The following is a 22,204-nucleotide window of genomic DNA, read 5'->3' on the forward strand; positions in this document are numbered from 1 at the left end:
AATTTGTCTAGGTCCTTCTGTATCCTATCCCTATCCTCCAGCGTATCTACCACTCCTCCCAGTTTAGTGTCATCTGCAAACTTGCTGAGAGTGCAGTCCACACCATCCTCCAGATCGTTAATGAAGATATTGAACAAAACCGGCCCTAGGACTGACCCTTGGGGCACTCTGCTTGATAAAGGCTGCCAACTAGACATGGAGCCGTTGATCACTATGGGTGTGTGCGACAGAGAGGTGGGGCCAGAGACTGCCCCCCATGGCCTGCCCTAAGCTTTCTGGGGGGAAAGGGGGTCACAGAAAGCACTGTCTGCCCTGTGTGTGTATGTGTTACAGCTGGTAGGGGAGTGCGGGTGGGGGAGAGAGCACAACCACGCAGCCCGCACCCGCTGTGTGTGAGAGTGAAAGACAATGTGTGTGTGAGGAGGTGGGGAGGGGCCAGAGAGTTGTGCCCGGCCTGCCACTTGCATCCACCCCTTCCGTGGGGGTGGAGTCAGACAGCATGGCGGGAACCCAGCCCCACCCTATGGGCGGAGCCATGCCCAAGGGACATGTGAAGGGAGGATGATATAGCCAGCCCCCCGGCGGCTGTGTCTGGATCGCCCAGCAGGCTCTCCGTCTGCCCTGGTACCGGTGGTCGGCGAAGGTCTCGGCATTCTCCCGGTTCAGCGTCCCCGCAGTGGCGAACATGATGGTGGTGTCGAGGTCGGCGATGATCCCAGAGACTGCACTGGCTGCAGTGATGCAGGCCTGGGTCCCGCGGTTCCCGGCCTGCAGCGCTGCCAACACATGGGACACCTGCGGGGAGGAGGCTGGGATGACCCTGAGGGACCGATGGGGAGTGCAGGGACCCCGCTCAGTACTGTCCCTGTCACAGCCCATCACTGTTACTGCACCAGCAGACCCCACCCCAGCAGATATAACCACCGCTGCACCCCTCCCACTGCTTGGCAGCAGCCGAAGCTCCTGGGCATCCATGCAAACTAGACCCAGTGCCACCGCATGGGCTGGTCTGGAAGGGCGGCAAGCAGTTGGCACATACCAGGGACCAGAAAGGGACTCCAATGGACAGAGAACATGAGGGAGTCCAGAAACCAGTGCAGAGGAGCTGGGGGCACACGCCAGGCATAGGGGTCTGGTGGGTACCGCGGGCATGGGGTGGGGGCATACGCCAGGCATAGGGGTCTAGTGGGTATATAGCAGGCATGGGGTGGGGGCACACGCCAGGCATAGGGGTCTAGCGGGTATATAGAAGGCATGAAGGGGCCGGGGGGCACATGCTGGTCCAACTCCACACTCCGTCCTCCCACTAGTTTTTCTGCCCATGGCCCCTTCCTCTCCTCTCTGCCAGCCGCTCCACGCTCACTCCTGCCCAATCACCTTCTCGGACACTTTGCGCGCACACTCGATCAGCTCCTTCTTCGTGTAGGCATCGCTGGGGCTGCACTGCAGGGCTCCGGCCTTCGTCACCAGCGCTGCGCAGCCGTGGCCCAGCTCCTGCACCCGGTTCTTGATGTGGGAGCCAATCTAGGAACCAGAGCATAGGGTGGGGTGACCCAGAGCAGAGTCAGCTCCGCCCTCCTCAGGGCGCTGACACACCCTCGATATCCAGTGGGAAACCCCAACTGCTCCCTCCCCCCCGCCACACACGGAGACCTCGCCCCCCTCCAGCCCCCAATGGGAGATCCCAGCGCTGCCCATTGCCCCCCTCCAGCCCCCAATGGGAGATCCCAGCGCTGCCCATTGCCCCCCTCCAGCCCCCAATGGGAGATCCCAGCGCTGCCCATTGCCCCCCTCCAGCCCCCAATGGGAGATCCCAGCGCTGCCCATTACCCCCCTCCTGCCCCCAATGGGAGATCCCAGCGCTGCCCATTACCCCCCTCCAGCCCCCAATGGGAGATCCCAGCGCTGCCCATTACCCCCCTCCAGCCCCCAATGGGAGATCCCAGCGCTGCCCATTACCCCCCTCGAGCCCCCAATGGGAGATCCCAGCGCTGCCCATTGCCCCCCTCCAGCCCCCAATGGGAGATCCCAGCGCTGCCCATTGCCCCCCTCCAGCCCCCAATGGGAGATCCCAGCGCTGCCCATTACCCCCCCGCCAGCCCCCAGTGAGAGATCCCAGCGCTGCCCATTACCCCCCTCCAGCCCCCAATGGGAGATCCCAGCGCTGCCCATTTCCCCCCTCCAGCCCCCAATGGGAGATCCCAGCGCTGCCCATTACCCCCCTCCAGCCCCCAATGGGAGATCCCAGCGCTGCCCATTGCCCCCCTCCAGCCCCCAATGGGAGATCCCAGCGCTGCCCATTGCCCCCCTCCAGCCCCCAATGGGAGATCCCAGCGCTGCCCATTACCCCCCCTCCAGCCCCCTGTGTTAGATCCCAGCGCTGCCCCTTCACCCCCTCCAGCCCCCAATGGGAGATCCCAGCGCTGCCCATTGCCCCCCTCCAGCCCCCAATGGGAGATCCCAGCGCTGCCCATTGCCCCCCTCCAGCCCCCAATGGGAGATCCCAGCGCTGCCCATTACCCCCCCTCCAGCCCCCAGTGAGAGATCCCAGCGCTGCCCATTACCCCCCTCCAGCCCCCATTGGGAGATCCCAGCGCTGCCCATTACCCCCCTCCAGCCCCCAATGGGAGATCCCAGCGCTGCCCATTACCCCCCTCCAGCCCCCAATGAGAGATCCCAGCGCTGCCCATTGCCCCCCTCCAGCCCCCAATGGGAGATCCCAGCGCTGCCCATTACCCCCCTCCAGCCCCCAATGGGAGGTCCCAGCGCTGCCCATTGCCCCCCTCCAGCCCCCAATGGGAGATCCCAGCGCTGCCCATTGCCCCCCTCCAGCCCCCAATGGGAGATCCCAGCGCTGCCCATTGCCCCCCTCCAGCCCCCAATGGGAGATCCCAGCGCTGCCCATTACCCCCCTCCAGCCCCCAATGGGAGATCCCAGCGCTGCCCATTGCCCCCCCCTCCAGCCCCCAGTGAGAGATCCCAGCGCTGCCCATTGCCCCCCTCCAGCCCCCAATGGGAGATCCCAGCGCTGCCCATTACCCCCCTCCAGCCCCCAATGGGAGATCCCAGCGCTGCCCATTACCCCCCTCCAGCCCCCAATGGGAGATCCCAGCGCTGCCCATTGCCCCCCTCCAGCCCCCAGTGAGAGATCCCAGCGCTGCCCATTGCCCCCCCCCAGCCCCCAATGTGAGATCCCAGCGCTGCCCATTACCCCCCCCCAGCCCCCAATGGGAGATCCCAGCGCTGCCCATTACCCCCCTCCAGCCCCCAATGGGAGATCCCAGCGCTGCCCATTACCCCCCTCCAGCCCCCAATGGGAGATCCCAGCGCTGCCCATTGCCCCCCTCCAGCCCCCAATGGGAGATCCCAGCGCTGCCCATTGCCCCCCTCCAGCCCCCAATGGGAGATCCCAGCGCTGCCCCTTACCCCCCTCCAGCCCCCAATGGGAGATCCCAGCGCTGCCCATTGCCCCCCTCCAGCCCCCAATGGGAGATCCCAGCGCTGCCCATTGCCCCCCTCCAGCCCCCAATGGGAGATCCCAGCGCTGCCCATTGCCCCCCTCCAGCCCCCAATGGGAGATCCCAGCGCTGCCCATTTCCCCCCTCCAGCCCCCAATGGGAGATCCCAGCGCGGCCCTTTGCCCCCCTCCAGCCCCCAATGGGAGATCCCAGCGCTGCCCATTGCCCCCCTCCAGCCCCCAATGGGAGGTCCCAGCGCTGCCCATTGCCCCCCTCCAGCCCCCAATGGGAGGTCCCAGCGCTGCCCATTGCCCCCCTCCAGCCCCCAATGGGAGATCCCAGCGCTGCCCATTACCCCCCCTCCAGCCCCCAATGGGAGTTCCCAGCGCTGCCGTTTGCCCCCCTCCAGCCCCCAATGGGAGATCCCAGCGCTGCCCATTGCCCCCCTCCAGCCCCCAATGGGAGATCCCAGCGCTGCCCATTGCCCCCCTCCAGCCCCCAATGGGAGGTCCCAGCGCTGCCCATTGCCCCCCTCCAGCCCCCAATGGGAGGTCCCAGCGCTGCCCATTGCCCCCCTCCAGCCCCCAATGGGAGGTCCCAGCGCTGCCCATTGCCCCCCTCCCGCCCCCAATGGGTGATCCCAGCGCTGCCCATTTCCCCCCCTCCAGCCTCCAATGGGAGATCCCAGCGCTGCCCATTACCCCCCTCCAGCCCCATTGGGAGATCCCAGCGCTGCCCATTGCCCCCCTCCAGCCCCCAATGGGAGATCCCAGCGCTGCCCATTGCCCCCCTCCAGCCCCCAATGGGAGATCCCAGCGCTGCCCATTACCCCCCTCCAGCCCCCAATGGGAGATCCCAGCGCTGCCCATTACCCCCCTCCAGCCCCCAATGGGAGATCCCAGCGCTGCCCATTACCCCCCTCCAGCCCCCAATGGGAGATCCCAGCGCTGCCCATTACCCCCCTCCAGCCCCCAATGGGAGATCCCAGCGCTGCCCATTACCCCCCCTTCAGCCCCCAATGGGAGATCCCAGCGCTGCCCATTGCCCCCCTCCAGCCCCCAATGGGAGATCCCAGCGCTGCCCATTACCCCCCTCCAGCCCCCAATGAGAGATCCCAGCGCTGCCCATTACCCCCCTCCAGCCCCCAATGGGAGATCCCAGCGCTGCCCAGTTCCCCCCTCCAGCCCCCAATGGGAGATCCCAGCGCTGCCCATTACCCCCCTCCAGCCCCCAATGAGAGATCCCAGCGCTGCCCATTACCCCCCTCCAGCCCCCAATGAGATCCCAGCGCTGCCCATTACCCCCCTCCAGCCCCCAATGGGAGATCCCAGCGCTGACCCATTACCCCCGGCAGCCCCCAATGGGAGATCCCAGCGCTGCCCATTGCCCCCCTCCAGCCCCCAATGGGAGATCCCAGCGCTGCCCATTACCCCCCTCCAGCCCCCAAGGGGGGATCCCCGCGCGGCCCATTGCCGCCTCCAGCCCCCAATGGGAGATCCCAGCGCTGCCCATTGCCCCCCTCCAGCCCCCAATGGGAGATCCCAGCGCTGCCCATTACCCCCCTCCAGCCCCCAATGAGAGATCCCAGCGCTGCCCATTACCCCCCTCCAGCCCCCAATGGGAGATCCCAGCGCTGCCCATTGCCCCCCTCCAGCCCCCAATGGGAGATCCCAGCGCTGCCCATTGCCCCCCTCCAGCCCCCAATGGGAGATCCCAGCGCTGCCCATTACCCCCCTCCAGCCCCCAATGGGAGATCCCAGCGCTGCCCATTACCCCCCTCCAGCCCCCAATGAGAGATCCCAGCGCTGCCCAGTACCCCCCTCCAGCCCCCAATGAGAGATCCCAGCGCTGCCCATTGCCCCCCTCCAGCCCCCAATGGGAGATCCCAGCGCTGCCCATTACCCCCCTCCAGCCCCCAATGGGAGATCCCAGCGCTGCCCATTGCCCCCCTCCAGCCCCCAATGGGAGATCCCAGCGCTGCCCATTACCCCCCTCCAGCCCCCAATGAGAGATCCCAGCGCTGCCCATTACCCCCCTCGAGCCCCCAATGGGAGATCCCAGCGCTGCCCATTGCCCCCCTCCAGCCCCCAATGGGAGATCCCAGCGCTGCCCATTACCCCCCTCCAGCCCCCAATGGGAGATCCCAGCGCTGCCCCTTACCCCCCGCCAGCCCCCAATGAGAGATCCCAGCGCTGCCCATTACCCCCCTCCAGCCCCCAATGGGAGATCCCAGCGCTGCCCATTGCCCCCCTCCAGCCCCCAATGGGAGATCCCAGCGCTGCCCATTGCCCCCCTCCAGCCCCCAATGGGAGATCCCAGCGCTGCCCATTGCCCCCCTCCAGCCCCCAATGGGAGATCCCAGCGCTGCCCATTTGCCCCCCAGCCCCCAATGGGAGATCCCAGCGCTGCCCAGTACCCCCCTCCAGCCCCCAATGAGAGATCCCAGCGCTGCCCATTGCCCCCCTCCAGCCCCCAATGGGAGATCCCAGCGCTGCCCATTACCCCCCTCCAGCCCCCAATGAGAGATCCCAGTGCTGCCCTCCGCCCCAGTGGGAGGCCCCCGCGCGGCCCCCCGGCCCCCCTCACCTCATCGTTCTCGGCGGTGATGGCAGCAGGCTTGGCCTGGTGAGCCAGCTGCCCGTAGTCGCTGGTGAGCTGGTTGGCCAGCGTGCCCAGCTCGTCCGGGTTGGTGGTGGATTTGGTGACCTGCAGGCAGAGGGGGAGTGAGAAGGGCCCGTCACACCCAGGAACCGCTGGCCTTGCCGGCCCTGCAGCAGCAGCGAGCCAGGCCGGTGCTGCCCTCGCGTCCCTGGAGAAGGCCTTGCAGGGACTCGGGCGGCAAGGCTGCATGCGGCCACCGCCATCCTTCCCAGACACAGAGGGGGTGTAATGGGGAGGCCCAGAAGTCACTGTCTGCCCCCAACACTCACCATCTCCTGTACCGTCACTGCAATGGCCTTGGCTGTCTTGACCATGGTGGTCTGGTAATCCACAAAGGTCCCCTCCGGCTCCCCCATGGGTCCCTCATCCAGCTGCCAGAGAGAGCGAGCCATTAATGGGATTCAGCCTGCTCCCCTCCTCCCTGAGCCCCCCGTGGCAGGCAGGGTCCCACAGGGCCCCAGCCTGGGCCTGCCACCACATTTCTCCAAAGGCTCCCTCCCCCGAACATGCCCTTCCGGGACTGTGCCACTGTGTACCATGGGCAGCCTGCTCCGGCCAGCAGCGTGCATGGCCCTCCTGCCCCTCCTCATTCCCAACCACGCTCAGTGCTGGGGTCACAGCCGAGTGTGAGGTTCGTAGGTTCCAAGGCCAGACGGGACCATTGTGATCATCCAGCCTGACCTCCAGCACAGCACAGGCCAGAGACCTGCCCTAAAACAATTCCCAGAGCCCATCACCTAGAAAACCATCTGATCTTGAGTTAACGGGTGTTGATGATGGAGAATCCACCACTCCCCTGGGTAAGTCGTTCCAATGGTTAATTATTCTCCCCATTAAACCGTAGCCCTCATTTCGTCTGAATTTGTCCTGCTTCAACTTCCAGACACGGGATCGTGTTAGACTTTTCCTGGCTAGACTGAAGAGCCCTTTGGGGTCCAGTCACCCCTTCACCTTCCCTTTGCTAAGTAAACAGATCGAGTCCTGGAGCCTTTCACTACGGGAATGTGCACAGCCCGCGGGAGCAGGCCTCCCTGCCTGGGTTGCTTGTGGATTTGGGTTGGCAGGGCTCGTGGTGGTGCTCTAGACCAGAGCTTCTCAAGCCAGGGGGCGCAGAATGTATTCGGGGGTGGGGGGGCATGAGAAGCCGCGCTGCCTTCAGAGCTGGGCGGCTGGAGAGCAGCAGCTGCTGGCCGGGCACCCAGCTCTGAGCAGTGGAGAAGGGTGGCAATACCATAGCATGCCACCCGTACTTCTGCGCTGCTGCTGGCGGTAGCACTGCCTTCAGAGCTGGGTGCTCTCCACTCTGCCTTCAGAGCAGGCCAGCCGGGCATGTACCTGTGTGGCGGGAGCAGGTGGAAGTTACTACAGACAGGAAGAAGAGGGGCACAATCCAATCAATTTGAGAACCGCCGCTCTAGGCAGAGCTGCGTGGACAGCACTCAAGCTGTGGCTTGGGCCCACCTGCCACCTGGGACTCAAAGCCCAAGCTTCGAAACTGCCGACACAGCGATTTGTCGGGCGCAAGGGCGAGCCCCACTAGCCCACATCTGTTGACCCAGGCTGGGACACTTGCTGCCGCGGGCTGTGTAGACGTACACTAAGGTACGTTTTCCAGTCCTTTAACTGCTCTCAGGGCTCTGCTGGGGAAGGAGTGGTGCCTGAGATGAGCCCATCTCGTTCCACGGGATGGAGGAGGCAGGGACCTCAAATATACCCAGCACTTTATCCCTGAGCCTGTGGGCAAAAGTCCCTGGATTCTAGGGCACAAGATGGCAGCCATCAGGAAATAGCACCGTCCTTGCTCAGGCCAATCCCTCCCCTCCCCTCCCCGTGGCCCCTCGCTGTGCATTCTATGCTCCCCCTTGCCTGGTTTATGGCCTGGGTGATGGAGTCCACCATGCCCCCGACGACCCCGGCAGCGCTGGCAGCCTCATTGAGAGTGGTGGTCAGGTCCTCCACAGCTTCCTTCATCATCTGCACAGCCTCTTCCAGTGCCTCCTGCGTGTGTGCGGCTTGCTGCAAGCACAGGCCTGCGTCAGGCCGAGGCAGCCACCGGCAGGACACGGTGGCAGATGAGAACCGGCAACCAGGAGCACCTGGGCCTGTGCTCACGGAACCCTCCTTGGTCGCCTCACATGCACACACCCCACCATCGTGTTACACACACTCGTCGCCCCTGCTGTGGGCTGCCCTGCACAAGTGCACACCACCCCCGCACAGGCTCTCACCTGGCACACGTCCCTGAAATCACACACCAGTGCAGCGCGTGAGCCTCGCACGGGCCAGGAAGGATTAACAAGTCGTGGTGCGCTCCACCGACTCTGCTCCTTGCCCCTGCATGAGCTGTCTGGCATGGAGGGGGTGATAAAAGAGGGGAGCTGGCTCTAAGGGCTGGGCAGTGACCAGGAAGAAGAGCAGTCTGGCTGGGCCAGCAGCTGACCGAAGGGCTCCCCTGCCTGTTAGTTCGCTTTGCTACCAGGAACCCACTGGCAGGCTGCAGCTGGGGCCTGCCTGACAGGATGCGGCTGAAAGCTGAGCCCAGCAGGGCTGGGGATTCCTTTGGTTCGTGTTTATGTTGGACTTCTACTTGGGGACTCTGCCAGACCGGGCTGATCTCCCAGTGACTGGGCCAGGGGGTGAAGCTACGTGTGCTGAAGTGTCCACTGGGGAAACTGAGGCACAGCTGCTGCAGTGGTGCACTTCACTGTGGGGGAGTGAACAGAGATGGCACCTCTGCTACACACGCACCCCCTCTACGGGACCCTGCTGCAGGTGTGCACACTGCCCTCACACACACACTGTACGGGACCCTGCTGCAGGTGCGCACACCACCCTCACACACACACGCTGTACGGGACCCTGCTGCAGGTGCGCACACCGCCCTCACACACACACGCTGTACGGGACCCTGCTGCAGGTGCGCACACCGCCCTCACACACACACGCTGTACGGGACCCTGCTGCAGGTGCGCACACCGCCCTCACACACACACTGTACGGGACCCTGCTGCAGGTGTGCACACTGCCCTCACACACACACTGTACGGGACCCTGCTGCAGGTGCGCACACCGCCCTCACACACACACGCTGTACGGGACCCTGCTGCAGGTGCGCACACCGCCCTCACACACACACGCTGTACGGGACCCTGCTGCAGGTGCGCACACCGCCCTCACACACACACGCTGTACGGGACCCTGCTGCAGGTGCGCACACCGCCCTCACACACACACGTACAGCCACACACATGCTGTATGGGACCCTGCTGCTGGTGTGCACACCGCCCTCACACACACACACACACAGCCACACACACGCTGTATGGGACCCTGCTGCAGGTGCGCACACCACCCTCTCACACACCCACCCACCCACAACTGGAGATGGGTTGCACCTCCACTACACTCAGACATGCTGCCCAGCACCCTGCTTTGGGCAGCCCCCTTCCAGCTCTGCAGGGAGTGCTCCCCGCACCGCACGCACCTTGGGGTTCCCGCCGGCCTCCTTGGCTGTGTACAGCATCTGCAGGGCAGACTCGGACAGCGTCTTGGTCTGGTCCAGGAGGTTCATCTGCTGCTGGTGGTTGAGCGTCTTGGAGGCAGCACCAACAGCGGCCAGAATGAGCGGCTCGAAGTACTGAGCCATCTGGGACACCTGGGGAAGAGCAGCATTAGTCCCAGGACGGCCAGGTGCCCGTGTCCGGCAGACCCAGAACCTCCTGCCCCAACACACTCAGGCCCCAGTCCATTACCTTGTGTCCCAGCTGTGAGGCCTCCGCCCTGGCGGCGCTGGCCACAGGCTCAATCAGATTGCTGATCTCCTGAACAGCAGTGATCATCTGGTTGTGCAAAGCCTGTGGGGGGAGACACCGATTAATAAGGCTGCCCCATGGCCCAGATCCTGGGCACTGGAGTCACAGGGCCTGGCCAGAGGACCTAGAAGGGGAAGGGGGATGACAGCCCAGGCCACAGGCCTGCCCCAGGAGAAGCAGGTGTCAGTGATTTGGTCACCGGACTATCCCAGTGATGCTGGTTTAGGGGGCTGAGAAGATAGATCCCCCACTAGGGGCCTGTCTAAACCCCACCCTTGGCATGTCAGGGCAGCCAGGCTGGTGATGGCCACTGCCTGCCCTACACGATGGAACCTCGCTCCACGTGATCACTGGGGCGCACAAGCGTGTGACCACGTGCCCCACACAGGAGGAGGCAGTTGGTCCCCAGAGTCAGTTGGACAGGGACCCAAGAGAATGGCAGGTCCCTGTGCGATCCGCTCTGCAGGATGCCCGGCACCAGTTACGCAGGGCGGGGAGCCAGGCAGGGGCTGCGGGGAACTGGTGTGTGATGCCAAATCCCAGCATCTCTCATGGCAGCAAAGAGGGGCTCAGCCAGGAAGCAGCCACTGCATCTGCTCTAGGGAAGATCCCGGGATCTGCGGGGTGCAGGTGCAGGGCAGGGTTCCAGGAATGCTGGGGGAGCAGCGCCCCATAGGGGTAAGGCAGCTTCCAGACTCTGTGCTGATTTTAACAGCGGTTTGGTCAGTTTCCCCAGGCATCAGGCTCCTGCTGGGAAGGGGAGCCCCTGAATTTTGGGGGTGAGGCTGTGCAGGGAGCCGCCCCCAGCCCCAAGCATGGCAGCCACTCGTCTCTGGCCTTTCCCCTAAGAGCAGGGGACAGAGGCACCCTGGCTGAGAGGGGCAGGGAGCAGCCTGCACTGGGGGAGTGCACAGCCCCCAGGCAAAGGGCCCGTGCTGCCCCCCAGACTCACCTCCTGGGAGATGCCCTCTCGGGGGGCCAGCTGCTGGCTGATGGCAGCCAGGGAGGCCTGGTCCACATCCCGCATGCACTTGTTCAGCACCTCGATGGCCTCGTCGCATTCCCGCTGCCCGGGAGCCTTATCCCTGTGTGACAGCCCACGGTCAGCAACCCCCGGGCCCAGACACAGCCCCAGCTTCCCCCAGGGCAGTGTGCAGGCACCAGGGCCCCCAGAGAACCCACTGCAGTGCCCCAGGCTGTTCATCCCTTCACTGCCTCCTCCCAGAGCCATGGGGAGCCCAGCCCCGGGCCTGCCTGCTGGGCAGCTGCCTGTCCTGAACCAAGACAAATGGCCCTGGCCCTGCTGCGCAGGATCAGGAACAGGAGCGTGGGACTGGAGGTGTTTGTGGTTCTCCTCCAGCTCCAACCCAGTATGCACCACTGCACTTCACTCAGACAGATCTCCCATCTCCGGGCCAGCACACTGCCATCCCCCTCCCATGCTCAGCAGCTGCTGTGACACCGCCAATCACACCCTCCCTTTCCTGGGCTCCAGTCTCCCCCCACACAGATCCCGGCTTCAGCGCCTGGAACGCCTTGTTCCCACCCAGGCAGGCAATGCCCAGCCCTGGTGCACAACCGGCCGCCATGGAGACGCCCAGCAGGGAAATGGCTTGTGAGGACGTTGAGTCCTGGGCTGGGCTCCAGCAGCAACACCCGGTGAGATGAACATGGCTGCTGCCCGTTCTGGAGCCCAGCTGCCTGCAGACCCAGGCAGACGTCCCTGCGGACCTCCCACTTGTGGCGTGTTTCCAAGACACGCTAGAGGCTTTGCCTGTAAACGAGATCTGAGCTCTGGCCCAGGATCCCCAGCCCAGCCCGCAGCTCTGGGAAGTGGTCTGGGGGGACGACAGGCAGCGCTGGACAGCTGAGAGGAGAGCAGACCCCGGAGGTGAGACCCCAGCGATCGGCCTGCACTCACCGCATGTTGGTGATCAGCTTCTTGATGGAATCGGAGACCGTGCGGGAGTGACCGGCCAGCACCGACCACTTGGGCGGGTCCTTGGGGTTGACAGCCAGAGAGCGGGCCGTCTGGATGAGGCCTGCCGAGCTCTCCAGCATGGTCTTGGCAGAGGTGATGATGGGCTCCATGGCTCTGCGACCCTGCCAGGGAGAGAGAATGGCCTCTGATCCAGAGGCACTGCCTGCTCCCTGCGCCCAAGGCCCCCTGTGTTTGGCAATCTCCCCTCCCACTCCGATTCCCCCCATATCTGACCTCATCACCCTCTCCCCATATCCCCCTCCAGTTCCCCAAGACCTGCCCCCCATCCCCCTGCCCACACACCTGATCCAGGAGGCCACCTCAATCCCACCCCCAGGGCCTAGAGCTCTCGTCTGGGCCATGCTTCCCTCCTCCGCTGCCGGAGCTAGGAAGGAGCAGTCCCTGACACTCCCCCAGTGCCTGCTAGCCCTGTGCAGGGCCCGCTCCAGGCTCGCCCCGTGGCGGCTCTCACCTCAGGGCTGATCTGGGCTGGGATGGTGGCGAACTCCGGGTTGGAGGCGAAGGCCGTCAGGTTATCCACGGCCTCAATGAGGGGGGCAGTGGCTGCCTGGCATCGCTCCCGGTTGTCCTCGTTAAAGGCTCCGTCTAGCGCCTAAGGCAGCGGGAGAGACCAGCTGGTTACTGCAATGGGCCCAGACGCCAGCCCTGCTGCACCCCCAGCTGCCCACTCCCCAGTGCGGTCGCTGGGGACGCCCTGAGCAGCCAGCCAAGAGGGTGATGCTTCTCTCCCACGCTGGCAGGCGGCCCCCTCACATTGCGAGGGGGCAGAGAGGTACCTTGATGGTCTTGACCAGGTTGGCTGTGCTGTTGGCCACCTCCTTGGCGGACTGGACGAACTGGCGCTTGGCGACAGGGTTAGCAGTGCGGGAGGAGGCCAGGCGGCAGGTGTTGCACAGGGCCGAGGTGTGCTTGGCTACGATGGTGGCAGCCGACAGCACCTGCAGAGAGGGGCAGGGGTCACACGCCATCCTGTCCAGCCCTAGATCCCAGCTCCAACCCCTCCTGCCACTGGGGGAAGAGGGGACCCCCTGCACCCTCCCCACCCCCGCCAGCTCTCCCCCCACAGAGCAGGATATGCCCTCCCCGAGAGAGGGGCAGGGGTCACACGCCATCCTGTCCAGCCCTAGATCCCAGCTCCAACCCCTCCTTCCACTGGGGGAGAGGGGCCTCTCTGCACCCCCTGCTTCACCGCTGCCCATCCCCCTGCGCCCTGCTCCTCCGCCAGAGCAGGGACTCCCTGCACCCTGCTCCCCCACCCCACAGAGCAGGACCAGAGGGCTCACCCAGCACCCGCTCCTGGACCAGCCCCAGACAAAGTGGGGCCAGGAGGTGCCTGGAGAGCCCATTGCCACAGCCCCATCAAACCCCAGGCGACAGACAGGGCCTGGCTCAGCCAGCAGGGACCCAGGCCCAGCACTTTCAGCAGGAAGCTCCTGCAGCCGTGTCATTAGCCAGCTTGGCTCTGGCCCCAGCCACCACACTGGGCTCAGCCTCCCAGCTGCAAACCCCCAGGGCTGGTGCCACGCCATGCCCAGGACTTGGCCCTTCCAGCTGCTCCTACGTTCCCCGCCTGTGAGCGCAGGAGGGAGCCTAGTGCCCACCAGCCCGCTCCATCCCAGCCCTCACTCACCTGGGACTGCGTGCAGGCCGGGTCCACCAGGTTCTGGCAGGCCATCTGGATCGCTTGGTTGGCTCTGGCAAACTGGGTGGGGTCCACTAGGCCCTGCTGTCCGGCCTGGCTGTTAGGGTCCGAAACAGCCACCAGATAGGCAGCCTGGGAGCACCAGAGAGAGGAGAGAAGTTGGGAACAGCACCAGGGCCCGACAGGCCTAGGAGTCGGGGGTGAGGCAGTGCAGGGAGGGGCTCCGGGAAACGGTCCAGAGGGGAGAGGTGAGGCAGCAGGGGGAGGGGCTCTGGGGGACGGCACAGAGGGGAGGGGTGGGGGGGCGAGGCAGTGCAGGGAGTGGCTCTGGTGGATGGCGCAGAGGGGAGGGGTGTGGGGCAAGGCAGAAGGGGGAGGGGTTCTGGGGGGGCGAGGCAGTGCAGGGAGGGGCTCTGGGAGATGGCGCAGAGGGGAGGGGTGGGGGTGAGGGATGAGGCAGCAGGGGGAGGGGCTCTGGGGGGTGAGGCAGGGCAGGGAGGGGTTCTGGGGCAGCGCAGAGGGGAGGGGTGGGGGGGTGACGCAGGGCAGGGAGGGGCTCTGGGGGATGGCGCAGAGGGGAGGGGTGTGTGGCAAGGCAGAAGGGGGAGGGGCTCTGGGGGGGTGAGGCAGGGCAGGGAGGGGCTCTGGGAGATGGCGCAGAGGGGAAGGGTGGGGGGTGAGGCAGCAGGGGGAGGGGCTGTGGGCGTGGCGCAGAGGGGGGGGGGGGGGGGTGAGGCAGCAGGGGGAGGGGCTGTGGGGGTGGCGCAGAGGGGAGGGGTGGGGGGTGAGGCAGCAGGGGGAGGGGCTGTGGGAGTGGCGCAGAGGGGAGGGGTGGGGGTGAGGCAGCAGGGGGAGGGGCTGTGGGGGTGGCGCAGAGGGGAGGGGTGGGGGGTGAGGCAGTGCAGGGAAGGGCTCTGGGGGGGTGAGGCAGGGCTGGGAGGGGCTCTGGGGGATGGCGCAGAGGGGAGGGGTAGGGGGGTGAGGCAGGGCAGGGAGGGGCTCTGGGGGATGGCGCTGAGGGGACAGGTTTAAAATAAATATAATAGGAGATATACCGATCTCCTAGAACTGGAAGGGACCCTGAAAAGTCATCGAGTCCAGCCCCCTATGTTCTCTAGCAGGACCAAGTGCTGATTTTTGTCCCAGATCCCTAAGTGGCCCCCTCAAGGATATAAATTGTCAGTTAGGAAATTTAGGCTTGAAATTAGACGAAGGTTTCTAACCATCAGAGGAGTGCAATTCTGGAACAGCCTACCGAGGGAAACAGTGGGGGCGAAGGACCTCCATGACTTTAAGATTAAGCTGGATAAGTTTATGGAGGGGATGGTATGATAGGATAACGGGTTTAGTCAATAGGTCAATAACGTGCCACACTGGTAATTAGTACAAAGGGTCAATGTTGGGATATTGTTAGCCTTTTCCAGAGGGTCTGGCTGGAGAGTCTTGCCCGCATGCTCGGGGTTCAGCTGATCGCCATATTTGGGGTCGGGAAGGAATTTTCCTCCAGGGTAGATTGGCAGTGACCCTGGAGGTTTTTCGCCTTCCTCCGAAGCATGGGGCAGGGGTCGCTTGCTGGTGGATTATCTGCTACTTGAAGTCTTTAAATCATGATTTGGAGCATTCAACAGCAGAGTCAAGGGAGAGAATTAGTTCATGAGTGGGTGGATCGGCTTATGTAGCCTGCATCTTGCAGGAGGTCAGACTAGATGATCATAATGGTCCCTTCTGATCTTGAATTCTATGATTCTAAGGATTGAACTCACAACCCTGGGTTTAGCAGGCCAATGCTCAAACCCCTGAGCTATCCCTCCCGCCTGCCCAATAGATTATATACTATATATTGGCAGTGCAGGGAAGGGCTCTGGGGCACGCAGTGGCAATGCAAGGACGGGGTCTCTGGCAGCCGGCCCCAGGGCTGTTGTGAGGGGCTGAGGCCGAAGGCTGGGCTGGGCTGGGGTCTCTCTCACCTGAGCAGCCGCCTCTGTGAAGCCGCAGAGCGCCTTGGAGGCTGTGCTGATCGACTCCCCGAACTCGGGCAGTTTGCTGTTCTTGGCATGCTGGGATATTCCAGCCATGGCTTCGCCCAGGACCTGCAGGAGTGAGAGGTGTCCAGGGACAGAAACCCCACAGAGCCCCCGCGAGGGAGCAGGAGACGGCTCGGCGGGGTGGACAGAGAGACAGACAGACACGCTGCCCCCTGCTGTGTCAAAGATTTAGCCGCATCCCCATTGTCCAGCCTCTCAGCACCACCCACCTTGGCTCCTGCAGCCTCCCTCCACTCACATTGCTCATACCATGGCCCTGGGTCCTGTTCTGGCTACCGCCCCCCCCCACCCCCCGCTACCCACCTCAAGGGCATCCAGTTCAGGCTTCCTCTCCTCCCCTTCCAGGCTCAGCTAGCCCCACTCACCCGCTCTCGTGCCTGTGAGCCAGCAGCCTGCCTGGCTGCTCTCCCACAAACCTCTCCGCTGCTCTGGGAGGCCAGACCGTCTCCCCTTGTGCCCTGATGGGAACCAGCCTGCTCATGTGGGCCTGTGAAGGCCCAGGAGGAGAGCTAGGCCTTCGGCACAAACTTCTCGGCAGAGGTCCTATCGCTCCCTGCAGTGCGTGGTGGGCAGGTCCCAGGCACACTGCGGGCACCTCGGGGAACCACAGGGACAAGATGCCCCGACAGAGACGTGCAGGCCACCCAGAGGAAAAGGCGTCCCTGCCCCGGAGCTGAGCCAGGCTATGGGACCAGCAGCCCAGACCCTATGTTCAATGGGTGGAAGGGGTCCGGGCACCCAGGAGCACAGGGCAGGGGAGGCCCCAGACACCGACAGAGAACAGGAGAAAAGCCTGCCCTGCCTTGCGGCTGGCCCAGGCCACGAAGGGCCAGAATCCTAGAGGGGTTGGTCTCTGCACAAGAGCCCGAGCCCCTGGAGCACTCCCTTGGGCAAGGCCCTAGAGAGGGACAGGCAGAGCCAGCACGGGTGAAATGGCAGATGCATGGACATAGGGTGAGAGCAAGTCACTGCACCCGGCAGGCAGAAGGGAGTGGGAAACCCACTGGGAACGACCAACACAAAGGACCTTCCCAAATACCTACCGTCCCCTCCAAGCCCCAGCCCCCCCCCCGAATCACCCGTCCCGTCCCCCCCCCCCCCCGATCCAGCTCCACCCACGCACCATGTTCCCCCTGTGCCTCCATGTCCCCAACCTCACCTTGGAGTTCTCCATGACGCTGTCCAGGCAGTTGAAGTAGGACATGTCGTTGACAGCCTGGGTGGGGTTCTCCAGCAGCTCCCGCACCGTCTGCAGGGGGAGACATGTCAGAGCGAGCAGCGGGGGACAGACCAGTGAAGCTGAAAGTCCTCCCTCATCCTCCATTCCTGACTGTTCAGAGCCCAGCCAGGCCCCCCAAGTGTGATCACTAGTACAACCTCTTCCAGCAGGAAGGACTCAGGGATCCCATGCTCCGCACCACCCCCAGCTCTCCCAGTGTGTCCCCTGCCTCGGGGGCCCCCCTGCCACCCCCAGCTCTCCCAGTGTATCCCCTGCCACCCCCAGCTCTCCCAGCGTGTCCCCTGCCACCCCCAGCTCTCCCAGCGTGTCCCCTGCCTCGGGTGGCCCCCTGCCACCCCCAGCTCTCCCAGCGCGTCCCCTGCCTCGAGCGGCCCCTCACCTCCAGCTCCCGCAAGGCGTTGTCACACTCCTTCTGGCCTGGAGCCTGCTGGGTGCACATTGTGATCAGCTGGTTAATGCTGTCGGTCACGGCTCTGCAAAAACAAACAGAGGAGAGACACTCAGGGGCCGCCTCCACCACCACCGACCCAGCACCACCAGCAGGGGGCACTGCAGGTTGCGGAGGCAGGAATCCCAGCCTCTCGCAGCAGGAGGCACTGCAGCACCACAGTGAAGAGACTGGATCAGGATAAGCTCCGGGCAGCTCCAGACCTGACTGGGCCCCACAGATGCCAGGCCTGGCCTCGGCCTCACACAGAGGGGCCCATGCCTGAAAATCCTGCACTGTTTGCTAAGCTTTGCATTGTCCAGTCCCTAGCACCCAAGCACATCGCAGCCAGAACCTGCCTGCAGGAGACACGCCAGTTCCCTTTCCGCCAGCCGCCTCACAGTAAAAGTCATCACCTTGTGAGCTGCTCTACGCAGAGCAAACTGGCTGTGGCCACGTACGTCAGAGCAGACCTGGCTGAGGCGGGACTGCTCCATTGAACTCACATCTCTGGGACACAGGGTCGGGCATTTCAGAGCAGTGAATGTGTGCAAACCCAAAATGTTCTTTGTAAGCTCCCCCAACCAGCCCTCTGTGTTGGAGATCTGGGGATACAGAGTCAGAGCAAAGTGGAGTTGAGCTTTTGGACTGGGCTTCGCTCCATGACCTTCACCTCACCCATGATCCAGAACAACAGGGTACTTTTCATTCTGCCAGATGGAAGTAAGACTGCTCAGGCCCACCAGCACAGGCCATCATCCACTTCCCACATCGTCAGCATTGGCCAGTCCTTCCCAAAGCTGGAGTAACCATCCCTACTGTGAGCACCAATTAAACCCTCACTGGATGAGCAAAATGGCCCAGCTGGATGCAATTCTCCGACTGCTAGAACACTGGGATCCCGCACGGCATCTCTACCAAAGCAGCTTACTGCGGTTCACAAAACCATTGACAAGCTGCCACCAAGTCTCTCCTAGGAGGTTGTTACAAGACCCACACTCCCTGCCTGGGTGAGGAGTGTGCAGAACTCCTCAAGCACCCAAGTGGCGATTCAGATATCCCCACGCGTCTTTAGCGTGATGTGAACATTCCTAGCAGAGCAAGATGAGAGCAGGGTATCATGGAATGGAACACATGATGTCCAGCTGCAAAGGGCACCATGAGAGAGGCTGGTGCTGCTGAGAAGCCTCCAGCTAAGCGCCACCAGCCAGTCTCTCCAGAGAGCTGTGCTGCCCACCTGGCACACACCGCAGAGCGGGACAAGGACGGGAAGGCTGAAGGAGAGGTGAAGAAACAATGGCGGCAATACAAACAGCACTACCGCAAACCGAAGGAGACTCCCAGCCTTTCACCGCAGCAGAAAGCAAATGGGTGATCCAAACAATGCAAACAGGCACATCTCTCCTGAACTACTGGAGAACCTGGGAAAAGCCATGGCGAGCCAGCTTCATATCTAGAGTCAGTCAGCAGAACAAAATACCTGAAAACTGGAGCAGAGGAAAAGCAACAGCCTTGCCAACACCTGAGAAAGATCCCTGCCTTGCCACCACTTACTGCCCCGCCTCTACTAAGCTGCAGGTACAAATATCCTTCACAGAACTGCCCCCGCCCTCGCTACCCTGTGTGCAGATCAAGCAGGTTTCAGATCAAATTGCAGTGCCGGTGATGAAGTGCTGGCACTCAGCACCGGCACTGAGAATAGCTTCCAGGCCCAGCAGAAGACAGGTGCAGTATTCCTAGATTTTCCTGCTGCCTATGACAGGATCTGGCACACAAGCCTCCTGTGCAAACTGTCACTGGTCCTACGGAAGTGGGTTGTGTGACTGTGGGCCTGTTGCTGTGAGGCAGTCAGTTTCAAGATTCACTTGGACAAAAACACAGCTTCTGGGAGTCTGACAATAGTCTGTCCTCAGGGTCCAGGTCTAGCACTGACCGTCCCACTTCAGTGACCGTCCCAGCACCACTCCCCGGCATTGTATTTCCGGAGCACACAGCCGGCTGGCAGTGCCGGACAGGGACTGCAGGCGCCTAGAAGTCCTAAACGCAAACATAAGAGACGGCCTAGGACTGTGGAAGGGGGAGACTTAACCTACTACCAAAAAGACAGTTTCGAGCTGCTTCCAACTACACCAAAACAGCCAATAAACAGCTTCCTGGAGGGGGACAGGGTGGTCTATGTGTATCTAGGTGTTACGATGGCCTGAACCATGACTGTCCAGGAAAACCTCACCAAGACCTCACTGAAAATAGAAGAAACAACCTGATGAGCAGCCAGTTGGGTCTATGTGGGAAGCGCAAGTGCAGCCCCTGCCTTGTGCTGTCCTGGAGCAGAGTCCTGCTCCCCGCCGTTGCACTAGCAGACACATGATGAATGAAGCCAGCAGACTGCAACTGTCAGCAAGGGCTGCCTGGTCGCTCGTGGCCTTGTACAATGCCCTTCTCCCAGTGATTCAACGGCTAAGACAGACTGACTGTCTATGTAGATGCAAATGCAATATATACACACAGGGTGCCTGACTGCCCAGCCAGAGGGCCCTGGCACTGCGGGCACTCGCCCGTCTCCCTCCCTATGGGGCCGGACAGCAGGGCACCAGACTGTGAACGGCATCTCCTACCGTGCAGCGGCTGCCAGCTGGTTCTTGAGGTTGGGGGCAGTGGGGTCTGCGGAGAGCGCCTTAGCGGCCAGGAGCAGCTTGCTGGAGGACATAGAGATGCTCTTCAAGTTCGACACCACCTGTGCTTGGGCCTCCTTATTCTGCAACCAGTCAAGAGACCCACCAGTCACCCCTGCAGGTCACTCAGAGCCAGCCCTGCTCAGCCACACCTCCTGCCCCTGCCCACACCCCCAGCAGCCCCTGCCAGGCTCAACCCAATTCAATCAGAACCTGTCAGTGGCCTCTACCACCAGCCAGCCACCCCGTTCCCAACGCCGCAAACAGCCCAACGGCCAGCTCAGCTAACCCACCAGTCACACTGCCGTCCGGCCCAGGCACTGCACCAGCCTCTCACACCAACCCCCCAGCCATCCCACCTACGCCCAAACGGCTCTTTAGCCGGCCACTGCATCAGCCCCCCCGCCAAGCCCCCAGCCAGCCACTGCATCAGCCCCCCCAGCCAGCCACTGCATCAGTCCCCCCAGCCAGCCCTCCAGCCAGCCACTGCATCAGCCCCCCCAGCCAGCCACTCCATCAGCCCCCCACGCCAACCCCCCAGCCAGCCACTGCATCAGCCCCCCACGCCAACCCCCCAGCCAGCCACTGCATCAGCCCCCCCAGCCAGCCACTGCATCAGTCCCCCCAGCCAGCCCCCCAGCCAGCCCCCCAGCCAGCCACTGCATCAGCCCCCCCAGCCAGCCACTGCATCAGTCCCCCCACCAACCCCCCAGCCAGCCACTGCATCAGCCCACCCAGCCAACCACTGCATCAGCCACCCCCGCCAACCCCCCAGCCAGCCACTGCATCAGCCCCCCCGCCAACCCCCCCAGTCAGCCACTGCATCAGCCCCCCCAGCCAGCCCTCCAGCCAGCCACTGCATCAGCCACCCACGCCAATCCCCCAGCCAGACACTGCATCACCCCCCCCCGCCAACCTCCCAGCCAGCCACTGCATCAGTCCCCCCAGCCAGCCCTCCAGCCAACCACTGCATCAGCCCCCCCAGCCAGCCACTGCATCAGCCACCCGTGCCAATCCCCCAGCCAGCCACTGCATCAGCCCCCCACGCCAACCCCCAAGCCAGCCACTGCATCTGTCCCCCCAGCCAGCCCTCCAGCCAGCCACTGCATCAGCCCCCCCAGCCAGCCACTGCATCAGCCACCCATGCCAACCCCCAAGCCAGCCACTGCATCAGTCCCCCCAGCCAGCCACTGCATCAGCCACCCACATCAACCCCCTCGCCAGCCAAAGACTGCATCAGCTGCTCACGCCAACCCCCTACCCAGCTAGCCACCTATGCCAAACCGCCAGCCATCCCATCTACCTGCCAAATGGCTCTTCAGCCACCTGGCCCAGACACTGGATAGCCAGCTAACCCCACAGCCATCCACTGCACCAACCAACCACACCAACCCCCGAGCCATCCCACCTATCTGCCAAACACTCTTCAGCCATCCAGCCCAGGCACTGACTAGCCAGCCAACCACCCTCGGCCACTGTAACGGCCATTCACACCCCAGCCATCCACTGCCAATTAGCACAGCCAGCCAGCCGCTCGCCCCAGCACCCAGCCCACCCCAGCCAGACACCTACTGTACCAATTGCTCCCGCAACCCCCCTGCCAACCAACCCACCCATTAAACTCCCCCTGGGCCGGTCAGCAGCAAGGCGCCTGCTCTTACCGGGGACTGGCCAGCCATCTCCACGCCGGCTTCCAGGAACTCATTGAAGTCCTGCCCGAATTTGCCGGAGGACTTGGCCAGGTCCTGGGGGGTGCCCCGGGAGGCCTGCACCAACTCGTTAGCAGACTGGTTCAGCCCAGCTGCTGCCTGGTTCAGCTGGCTCTGTGCCTCCTGGAAGCTCTTGGTGCTGGGTGGGAGCTGGGAGCAGAGACAGAGGTGTTGGGGGGCGACACACAGGAGGGGGAGGTCACAGCCACAGGTGTCCAAGCCCTGCTCCCTCTGGGAAGTGCAGGGAGCCCTAGAGATGGGGCACACGTCGATTCCAACAGCTGGGGCTGGCAGCAGCACAGAGACAGCCGGTCAGCACCCACGCGCTGCCACCGCCTGGCGTGCCAGGAGCATGTAGCTGTGCTGGCAAAGCAGCCTTGCCGCTCAGACGACTGAGCAGTGCCTGGCCAGAGGGGGCTCAGCAGGGCACATTGCTCCTAGTTCAGGGAGCTTCCCACTGAAAACATCCCCTGAAACGTGGCCCAGGGCAGAGTTAGCTGGTGCGAGGGGCCCCACCCCACAGGACCTGGGCTGGG

General features: G+C 63.6%; 1 protein-coding gene across 3 annotated transcripts in view; it reads right to left on the reverse strand.

The window, feature by feature from the left end:
- TLN1 (talin 1) overlaps nt 1-22,204 on the reverse strand; it is a 171,285-nt gene that overhangs the window by 31,658 nt on the left and 117,423 nt on the right. For all 3 annotated transcript variants that reach the window (XM_045020456.1, XM_045020455.1, XM_045020457.1), the window contains 17 exons: nt 21,621-21,818; nt 19,903-20,042; nt 17,240-17,333; nt 16,780-16,869; nt 15,543-15,665; nt 13,564-13,707; nt 12,710-12,871; nt 12,385-12,525; nt 11,853-12,034; nt 10,884-11,016; nt 9,872-9,973; nt 9,604-9,774; nt 7,986-8,135; nt 6,389-6,490; nt 6,045-6,164; nt 1,378-1,524; nt 629-795 (listed from right to left, as the gene is read on the reverse strand). In XM_045020456.1, coding sequence (XP_044876391.1) covers nt 629-795; nt 1,378-1,524; nt 6,045-6,164; nt 6,389-6,490; nt 7,986-8,135; nt 9,604-9,774; nt 9,872-9,973; nt 10,884-11,016; nt 11,853-12,034; nt 12,385-12,525; nt 12,710-12,871; nt 13,564-13,707; nt 15,543-15,665; nt 16,780-16,869; nt 17,240-17,333; nt 19,903-20,042; nt 21,621-21,818 — 2,366 coding nt within the window. The remainder of the gene's footprint in view (nt 1-628; nt 796-1,377; nt 1,525-6,044; nt 6,165-6,388; nt 6,491-7,985; nt 8,136-9,603; nt 9,775-9,871; nt 9,974-10,883; nt 11,017-11,852; nt 12,035-12,384; nt 12,526-12,709; nt 12,872-13,563; nt 13,708-15,542; nt 15,666-16,779; nt 16,870-17,239; nt 17,334-19,902; nt 20,043-21,620; nt 21,819-22,204) is intronic.

This window comes from Mauremys mutica, chromosome 6 (genome assembly GCF_020497125.1).
Source record: "Mauremys mutica isolate MM-2020 ecotype Southern chromosome 6, ASM2049712v1, whole genome shotgun sequence".
NCBI lineage: Eukaryota > Metazoa > Chordata > Testudines > Geoemydidae > Mauremys > Mauremys mutica.